The 10,000-nt window shown below is 44.0% G+C and overlaps 1 protein-coding gene across 2 annotated transcripts in view; it reads left to right on the forward strand.

The window, feature by feature from the left end:
* Window positions 1-10,000, forward strand: part of LOC144608020 (pleckstrin homology domain-containing family G member 5-like) — a 55,802-nt gene that overhangs the window by 39,577 nt on the left and 6,225 nt on the right. For both annotated transcript variants that reach the window (XM_078425246.1, XM_078425247.1), the window contains 9 exons: window positions 3,775-3,870; window positions 4,677-4,727; window positions 5,094-5,243; window positions 5,797-5,907; window positions 7,105-7,254; window positions 8,029-8,166; window positions 8,705-8,824; window positions 9,435-9,567; window positions 9,950-10,000. The exon at window positions 9,950-10,000 is cut by the window's right edge and continues 65 nt beyond it. In XM_078425246.1, coding sequence (XP_078281372.1) covers window positions 3,775-3,870; window positions 4,677-4,727; window positions 5,094-5,243; window positions 5,797-5,907; window positions 7,105-7,254; window positions 8,029-8,166; window positions 8,705-8,824; window positions 9,435-9,567; window positions 9,950-10,000 — 1,000 coding nt within the window. The remainder of the gene's footprint in view (window positions 1-3,774; window positions 3,871-4,676; window positions 4,728-5,093; window positions 5,244-5,796; window positions 5,908-7,104; window positions 7,255-8,028; window positions 8,167-8,704; window positions 8,825-9,434; window positions 9,568-9,949) is intronic.

The following is a 10,000-nucleotide window of genomic DNA, read 5'->3' on the forward strand; positions in this document are numbered from 1 at the left end:
GTCAGTCAGGCACCCTTCAACAACTGCTGCCAATGGCTAATCATTCTGCAAATACTCGCTGTGTCAGCACGTACCTGTGAGGTCAGGCCACGTAACTGCAAGGTCATCACAGCTCTGTTTGAATGCCAATAGACTCATTCTACAAAAAATACCTTTCTTTTAGGGACCACTGTATGGTGTTTGCACAAAGGAATAAGACCTAGTCCCAGATACACAAATCCAGGTTTCAAGCAGAGCCTGTTCAGAGCCTGTATACAAGCAATAAGTGGATAAAGCTTGCCAACGCACATTATTCTCCCAATTTAATAACCTTTAATGGTAAAACAAATGATAGTTTTGTGGATTTTAAAACTATTTTCTGTGTATGCATTTATTCTATATTACATTGGCTCACAAAAGCTCTTCTGATAAAATCAATTGAAATTGAAATTGGTTTATGATTGTCACATGTGCAGAGATACAGTGAAAGGCTTTGTTTACATGCTGTCCAGTCACATTATACCATACATCAGTACAATCAAGCCATGCACATGTAAAACAGATCGTGCAAAGGGAAAAATACAGTGTTGCAGCATTACAGTTAAAGAGTGGGCAAATTTTAAAAGTGCAAGATCTACAATAAGGTAGGTTCAAGAATATACCCTAGCTTATAGGAAGACTGGTCACTAGTCTGATCACAGCAGGGAAGAAGCTGTTCCTGAATCTGGTGCTATGTGCTTTGTAGATGGAGTTAGAGAAGAATTTGGCCGCACCGTCGTAAGTGTATGGGAAGTACAGGAAGGGGCTGAGAACGCATTCTTGCAGGGCATCAGTATGGAGAATTATCCTGGAAGATGTTTTGTCGGATATTCTCACTGATTGTGGTTTATGAGTCAGAAAGTCAAAGATCTAGTTGGAGAGGGGGTTGCTATCTACTCAGTCCAGGAGTTTAGAGATGAGTTTACTTGGGATTATGATGTTGAAGGAAACATAGAAACATAGAAAATAGGTGCAGGATTAGGCCATTCAGCCCTTCGAGCCAGCACCGCCATTCAATATAATCATCGCTGATCATCCAAAATCAGTACCCTGTTCCCACTTTTCCCCATATCCCTTGATCCCATTAGTCCTAAGCTAAATCTAACTCTCTCTTGAAAACATCCAGTGAATTGGCCTCCACTACCTTCTATGGCAGAGAATTCCACAGATTCACAACTCACTGGGTGAAAAGGTTTTCCTCATCTCAGTCCTAAATGGCCTATCCCTTATTCTTAGGAGGAGCTAGCCAATACCATAACAGCCTGACATGGGCGTCCTTGTTACCCAGGCAGCCTGCACCGTGGACCTGTTGTGACTGTAGGCAAACTGCAGTGGATTAAGGCAGTTGGAGAGGCTGCATGTGCGCCATCACAAGTCACTTGAAGCACTTAATGTTGGTGGATGTCAGAGCGACTGAATGGTATTCATTAAGACGCACTACTTTACTTTTCTTTGGGACCAAGATGATATTCACCATCTGAATTGAACTTCTCATCTTGCTGTCACGTTGTGAATTTCTCGTGCCTGTTTATGATGGGTTTGAATGGAACGTTTATAGTGGAGAGCCCTTGTGCCATTGCAACATTTCCATTACCACATTTATCACAAGAACCAGAAATAGTGTAACCCATGACACTTCCTGTTGTAGCTGCACATTCAAATTTACGTTGTCACAGAGGTCCGACAGCTTCAGCTATTTATAGACTAAAGTCAGGGAAATCATCACTTTTCGATTCCTCGTATTCTTGTCACGAGGTGAATGACACGGGGGTAAGACAACCCTATACCAAGCTCTGGGACAGAAGCCAAACTAATTCACTAACTTCCTTGTAAATCCTCCTCTTCTTTTACAATGAAATTGCACAGGGATTGTATCCCCTTCTTCACCCCACAGCTTGAGCAGAGGTTCCACTAACCACCCCACAACTTCCCTTTCCCCATTCTTTCCCACCTGTTCCCCATCTCTGACCACTCCCTTTCCTCAATGTTCACCACAGGCGTTTACTCCCACAGATACTGACCCACAGTGGGGAAAGGGACTCATTGAGATGGACCCTCACTAGACATTACTCCCATTAATACTGACTCTCACTGAGGTGCTTGTTTCTCTCTCTCTCATTAGGAGAGAAGCCACACAAACACCGACTCACATGAGAACATAGAACAGTACAGGAATGGCCCTTCAGACCACATTGTCTGTGTCGAACATGATGCCAAGATCAACTAATCTCATCTGCCTGTGCTTGATCCATATACCTCCATTCCCTGCATATCCAGGAGCCTATCTTAAATACCACTATCATATCTACCTCCACCACCACTCCTGGCACCATGTTCCAGGCACCACCACCTTCTATGCAAAGAAAACTTATCCTGTACATCTCCTTTAAACTTTGTCCCTCTCACAGAGTCTTACAGTGTGGAAACAGGCCCTTCAGCCCAATTTGCCCACACTGGCCAACATGTCCCATATACACTAGTCCCATCTGTCTGCGTTTGGCCCATATCCCTCTAAACCTATCCTATCCATGTACGTCTCTAAATGTTTCTTAAACATTGCGATAATACCTGCCTCAACTACCTCCTCTGGCAGCTCCTTGGTGTGAAAAAGTTACCCCCTCAGGTTCTTATTAAATCTTTCCTCCCTCACCTTAAACCTATGACCGCTGGTTCTCCATTCCTCTACTCTGGGCAAGAGACTCTGCATCTCCCGGATCTCATATTATAGTTATGTCTTCTAATCTTGATATTTCCACCCTGAGGAAAATGGTGACAAAGACAAAATCTCACTATAAATTCGATTTCTTTCACAGGGATATGGCTTCCATATGCACTGACGGGAATCACATACATGGCCAAATACCATGAATGAGTCAGTGATACTCTTAGGATGTGTTTAATCATTTTTATTGGATGTTTATCTGGTTGCAGGGTGACATATAGGTCCCTTCACTGAATTACAGACTCTGGGCCCATTCACTCTCTCCCACGATCAACATTCTCTGCTTGTGGTAATTGCATGAATAAGGACAAGAGGGAAATAAAGGCACAACAGTCTGGAAATGCATAGTGGAGTCAGCAGTATGTATGAAGAGAGATACAGATTTGAAATTCCAGGTCCTGGAACATCTAATCAGAGTTGAATTTTTTTTTGAGATCTACAAAAATTAAAACAAGCATTTTTAAGCAAGCCAAGAAGCCGGGACGAATGAGGGAGAAGGAGGAAAACAAGGAGAGGAATAATCTAAATGAAAAAGAGGCAACCATGCTGAGGAGAACGAGATGATTAGGAGACAAATAAAGAAACAAAAGATGGATTAAAAATGGGTGCCAAGCAGCTATGCGTACAAAATGGGATCTGATTCAGAATATTGCAAATGCCCAAATGTGAAAGGAGGTGCTGGTTCTTGGCTGATATGGAAGGTGTACAGGGCTGAGATTTCTAACAGGGAGGATTTAGATATGGGGAGAGAAGAGAAGTCCAGGTATTTTGGGAAATTTATGAGAGGGACATTACTATTTGTGGATATTTATGGTGTGGGCTTGGGCATAAGGATGTAGAAGGAAGCCTAGGGTACTATTGGGGTGCCTATGTGTGAAGCATGAGTGTGTTACTACAGTGGGATATATATATAGGAGGATCGCAGTGAGTTGGGTATTTATGAATGGGTGTCGGTTATGCGAGGTATTTGTTGGTGGAACCCATGAATGCATGTATTTGTCATCTCACCACAACACTGTGTGTCTCCTCAACAGACACTCACCCGCAAGCAGTGCTATCAACAGGAGGCCCTCTGGGAGCTGTTGAATACAGAAGCCGCCTATATTAGGAAGCTACGTGTCATCACAGATGTAAGTCTCTGGCCATCCTGGCTCACTGGTCTCATCCTTCTGGTCTATTTCAGGATTTGTACATGGTTTCTCACTGATGTAAATATTGATAACAAATTTGTCTTCCTTAGTGGGTCCTGATTCTCTCTCCATTGATGTATCAATCTTTCTCATGCTAAACCTGGCTGATTCCTTGAAAAGTGCAGTTTTAGGTTTGTGCGAATGAACAACTCTCCCTGCATTCAGTGGTCAACCTTCTGTAACTCTACCTGACACCAGTGGTCATCATTAATGAAGGTTTTGACTTCCACTGAGGTTTAGGACCCTTCCTCTCCTGAAGGTGTCAACTCTGACTAGCATTTAGAGGCACAAGAGACTGCAGTTGCTGGAATCCTGAGCAAAATACAAAGCGCTGGAGGAACTCAGCAAGTCAGGCAACATTTGTGGAGGGCATGGACAGAAGATGTTTTGGGTCAGGCTGAAGAAGGGTCTTGACCCAAAACGTCGACTGTCCATTCCCTCCCTGGATGCTGCCTGACCTGCGGAGTTCCTCCCGCACTTTGTGTTTTGTTCACTAGGATTTACTGGCTTCCCTTTGCCAGTCATTGTTGGTAAAAGTAACCCTTTGATTTAGGGATGATCTCTGTCATAGGTTTAACTATGGGTGCTGAGATGATTCAGGAATTTGACCCTGGAACCACAATCTCACCCACAAAAGGCATAGACATTTAGACATGACATTCATCCCTCACTAATGCACCCTTAAAGATTCATGATTGCCATTTCACTAGTTTACATTATTTACCTTATGCTTCTTCCTTTCATAGCTCTTCCTATGCTGTTTGATGAACCTGCAGGAATCAGGCTTGTTGACTGAGGTGAGGTCAAATATTTAATCTCCGATGCAAAATATAGAACAACCGAGAACTCCATTGGTAATATGTAAAAGTGAGCAGGCGTTGGATATAATGACGCGGCCAAGTATTTAACCTTTTCCAAAATCATACAATCCAAGGTCTCTGTACACAGGTTTAGATGTTGTATATAAGTATTGGTGTACATACACACATGCTCAGGTATTTGTGTGTATCTACATGCCCTGGTGTGGGTACAGAGCTTTTGGTTGTTAATCTTTATACAGGCTCTAACATTTGCCTGTATACAGGTTCTGTTGTTCCGTGTGTGTTCTATGGTTTAACATGTGTGAAATATGAAGGAGTAATTTTGGCCGTGATGTTCTGCAGGTGGAGCCGAAGAAACTTTTCTCCAACTTGCAGGAGATTATCCAGCTTCACCAGGTTCTGTGGGACGACGTGATGGCTCCAGTTTTGCAAAAGGCCAGGGAGGACAAAACTCTCCTCAATCCCATTCACTTCCAGAAAGGATTCGAAAAGGTAAGTTCCAGCTGGCCTGTAAAATAAAGGTAGATAAGATGGACTAATTAGCAATCTGGTATTGATGAAAGGCTGAGTTGGAGAACATGATGTCGTTTTTCCCAGTGCCTCATGAACTCACCCTGTGACTGTCGCTAAAGAGTCACTCCCTTCCTGCCAACTACATCATGACATCTGAGAGGGGACAAAAGGCAGTAGTTGTGCTCTGCTCAGAACAGCCCCAATGCACCACATATCCAAGTTCAGCATTGTATGGTGATTTTTTTTACTTAGTAATTTTCCAAGATTTGGCCATCACTCGCAAGGCCTACCTGTAATTGGCCTTGAGAAGGTGCTGGTGAGACTTTTCACTTCCTGAAATCCTACAGTCTTTCTAATGAAGGTACTCCCACATATTGTTGAGTAGGAAGTTCCTCCTAGTAAGAATTGGACTCAGTGACATTGAAGGATCGATAATATCATTCATAAGCTGCCCAGTCTATCTTTTCTCAAACTCAACGTTGTCGGTCCCAGCAATGTATTAACAGCCTGTATTTTCTGGCATTTTTCACAGTTCGACGAGCGTTTTCAACCGCATATTCAGTACTGCATGGAGGAAGAGGGCTGCATGGAGTACATGAGAAACCACCTCCGTGATAATGATCTCTTCAGGATCTATGTAACGGTCAGTGCCACTTAATTATCTCTCTCTAGTCCAGATGACAAACTTGGGCTTCCTTGAGAGCTTTCTAGATTTGCCCAGGACCCTGAAGTCTTAAATTATGTAAAATAGTGAACGATCATCGTACATTGTGAACCCAGCTGAGTGTGTTGCTAACCTACAGGGGATTATGGGGGCCGCCCAGTCTAACTCCACTCTCCAGCCACTCTCTGTACACCACATGGTGTCGTCTCAATCTCCTCTCCTTCCCATTATCTTTAATATCCTGGAGACACAAGATATTGAATACAACAAAAAACAAGCTGCTCCAGTAACTCAGCAGGTGAAGCTGAATCTGTGGAGGCAAAGGGATGGTTATTGTTTCAGGAAATAGGCACGGAGGCAATGGAAGACGAGCTGAACATCATGGTTGGCCCAAAACCCATTGAGCTGCAGGTACAGGGGCACAAAGGTGAGGCCTCTGCTGAGGCCGGATCGCTCAGCATCAAAGATAATGGAGTCTCCTGACTCGAACCATTGACTGTCTATTTCCCTCCAGAGATGCTGCTCAGTCCTCTTGAGTTCCTCCAGGAAATTGCCACTGCAATTATAGTTTAATGGGAGAAGCAGGGTGCGAGATAAACCTTTTATAAGGAAGCTCCATATACCAGCAATGATTTAAACATCGGCTTCACAAATTTAGTATGTCAGTATGAAAATATTTTACAGATATTTATTTATTTTAAAGTGCTACTGTTATTACAATAACTGATTTTAATTAGAAAAGATGGTTCATATTTCCTGATTGGAATTACTTTACAATGAATACATAAGGTGCTCCTGCCAAACTCTTTCCCATGCTATTTCCAGATAGATATCGACTTTTTTTGAAGTGTAGTTTCTGAGCATGGATAGTGCTCATCCTGGGGATTCTAAACATCAACCTCTCGCCCACCCCCAGAACCAAAAACTTGCAGCAACGTGCCCAGCAGGAGCTTGCTCCCTGAACAATAACAGGGATGGCTGAATGATCTGTGACCACAGAGGGCAGGAGTTCCACAGAGTTGGATTTGATATAGCTTTGCGCTTTTAGAAGGCGCAGAAAGAAAAGAGAGAGAGAGAATTAGATAGAATTACAGTTGATGAGGAGAATGACAGTGAGTTGGGGAAAAGGCAGTGTTTCGGTGTCCATGGATAATCTTTACCTTTGTGTATTAACAGTGGGCAGAGACTCATAAACAGTGTAACCGTCTGAAGCTCATTGACATGTTGGTGAAACCACATCAGAGGCTCACCAAGTATCCGCTGCTCCTCAAATCTATCCTGAAAAAAACAGATGACACCCATGCCAGGGAGGCAATTGTTAGCATGGTATGTACACTTTGGTCTGTCCAGTATCTCACACTCAGTCATCTCAGTAATATTATTAGCCTCAGCTATGGTTCTGGTTGTTCCCTTGGTTTCATTCCACACTTGTCCCTGTAGACTCATGATCAGCCTCTTGGTCCACACTCACATTCTCAGTCTACGCTTACTCTCCCCGTCTACACTCACTCTCCCCGCTCACACTCACTCTCCCCGTCCACACTCACTCTCCCCGCTCACACTCACTCTCCCCGTCTACACTCACTCTCCCCGCTCACACTCACTCTCCCCGTCCACACTCACTCTCCCCGTCCACACTCACTCTCCCCGCTCACACTCGCTCTCCCCGTCCACACTTACTCTCCCCGTCTACACTCACTCTCCCCGCTCACACTCGCTCTCCCCGTCCACACTCACTCTCCCCGTCCACACTCGCTCTCCCCGTCTACACTCACTCTCCCCGTCCACACTCACTCTCCCCGCTCACACTCACTCTCCCCGTTCACACTCACTCTCCCCGTCCACACTCACTCTCCCCATGCACACTCACTCTCCCCATCCACACTCGCTCTCCCGTCCACACTCGCACTGTCCGCCCATTTGTACAATGTCAGTTCACATTTGTCCTCAGTCCAGGTGTCAGTCTTACTCGCTGCATCATGTGGATTCCCATGTTCTCCCAGCAGCCTTGGTGTCCATTGATTTGACTTTTAATTGCATTGCCTTTGAGGACTGGGATTTAATGTAATCTCTCCTCATTCCTAAATCTTTAATCTCCAGATTAATTCTGTGGAGAGTTTTATTGTACACGTGAATTCCCGAATGCGTCAACGGCAGGAGCGGCAACGGTTGGCCGAGATTATCAGTCGCATCGACTCCTACGAGGTGGTGGATGGGAGCTCAGATGAAGTGGAGAAGGTAAAAGAGAGATTAAACCGTCATGAGAAACGATGAGGTGCACAGGGACATGAAATGGGCAAGGAACACTGAATGAGAGAGCTAAGTTTGAAGGAGGCAGAGACAGAGTGAGTGTGAGGAAGAGGAGGGAGGGAGAGAAGGTTTCAGAAAGACTACTACAGTTTCAAAATTACATTTATTAATTAAATTGGACATTCAGGCCTTTAAAGAGATGGGCAACCATCTGCTGCTACAGACACCAATGGCAAGAAACAAAATGTGCATCTTTATGTCAACAAAAAAAAGGACTGGATAGGTAGATTAAAAAGGAAGCATATTTCTTGACAAATAAGTGCAATTACACAAATAATGTCTTTTTAATGATGTTCTCCCATTGATATTGTAACCACTTGTGCGTGAATATTACTGCCTGCTGAAGGGAGGCCCAGACGCACAGGGTCTCTAGAGATCCTGTGGTGAAGGGTACAAACCTCTTACCATCCATTGCCAGTAATGGCCCGAATCTTCCAGCTTCTAACAGCCACTTCTGCTGCATTAGGTTCTGAAGGAATTCTGCCGCTTGGACTTAACGGCTCCGATGTTTGGGACATCGCCCGATGAAACGAGGCAATTGCTGTTCGAGGGAAGTTTGAAAATGAAAGAAGGAAAGGACTGCAAGGTGAGAGGGCTACAGAAGGAAAAGGGAATCTGTGATGCCAGGAGGAACTGGGAATAACTGTTAGGTCAAGGCTGATCCAGTCCATTGGCCACTCTCAGATTTCAACAGTACTGAGTGCCTGGATGCTCTCAAAAGATTCTGTTCTGTTGACAAGCTTCTGCTTGGTGTTTAAGAAAAGGGAATCTTTATGTGTCTTAAGTATCCATTCTTTCCATCTTTTGTGTGCAGTCATTGGGTTCTTTGGTGCCTGGTCTCTTGGTTTCTCCCTGACCAATCTTTACACTTCTTGATTTCTGGTTTCTGTGTCTCCAGTCACTGTGTTTCTTGGAGTCTACTCACCAGGTTACTTGAAGTCCTGCCTAAGATTTCTTGATGTTTCAACCTTTGTGACTCTTAATGTTCAGTCTTGGGTCTCTCAACTTTTCATGCCTTAGTTTCCAATCTTAGGGTTTATTGGTGAACTGCCTTTATGTTTGTTAGAGAGCAGGCTCCTGGTCACTGGATTACTCAGTTTCTAATTTTCTTGCTGTATTGGTTTCACTACATTGACCTATGTCCTGTTGAGCAAGGTTATTTACTGTGATGATTCCACACACTGTTCCTCTTACAGATGGATGTTTACTGTTTCCTGTTCACTGATATTTTTCTCATCACCAAACCTGTGAAGAAGATGGAAAAGACCAAAGTGATTCGACAACCATTGCTTGTAGATAAAATCATCTGCAGGGAGCTGAGAGATCCTGGTGAGTTTCACTTTCAAACTAGAAGACAATTTGGAAATGAAGCAATGACGGGCAAAGACTGAGTGAGGAGAGAGGAGAGCATGATGAGAAAGAGAAAGCAGCAGCAATTAAAGACTCAAATATTGAAACTTATTTGTGGCAGTGGGTGTTTGGGACTTCCAGTGAATCAGCAAGTTTACTGGTAGTTCTGTCCTCAATGGGACAATGACGCTCCTGCAAATAGTGGGTTTGCAGACTCAAATGTTGTAAGTGGAACCAATGCATTTGTGGATTTTATGTGGATTCTTGTGCTATGGTGGCATGTTGCGCATAAGTTCACCTGGCTGGCTGCATGCAAGTTTTTTTGTCTGTAACTGATTGTGATGCCTCTTCCTCGTTTCAGGCTCCTTCCTGCTGATTTACCTGAATGAATTTCACAGTGCAGTTGGTGCCT

This window comes from Rhinoraja longicauda, chromosome 30, assembly GCF_053455715.1.
Source record: "Rhinoraja longicauda isolate Sanriku21f chromosome 30, sRhiLon1.1, whole genome shotgun sequence".
In the NCBI taxonomy this organism is placed as follows: domain Eukaryota; kingdom Metazoa; phylum Chordata; class Chondrichthyes; order Rajiformes; family Arhynchobatidae; genus Rhinoraja; species Rhinoraja longicauda.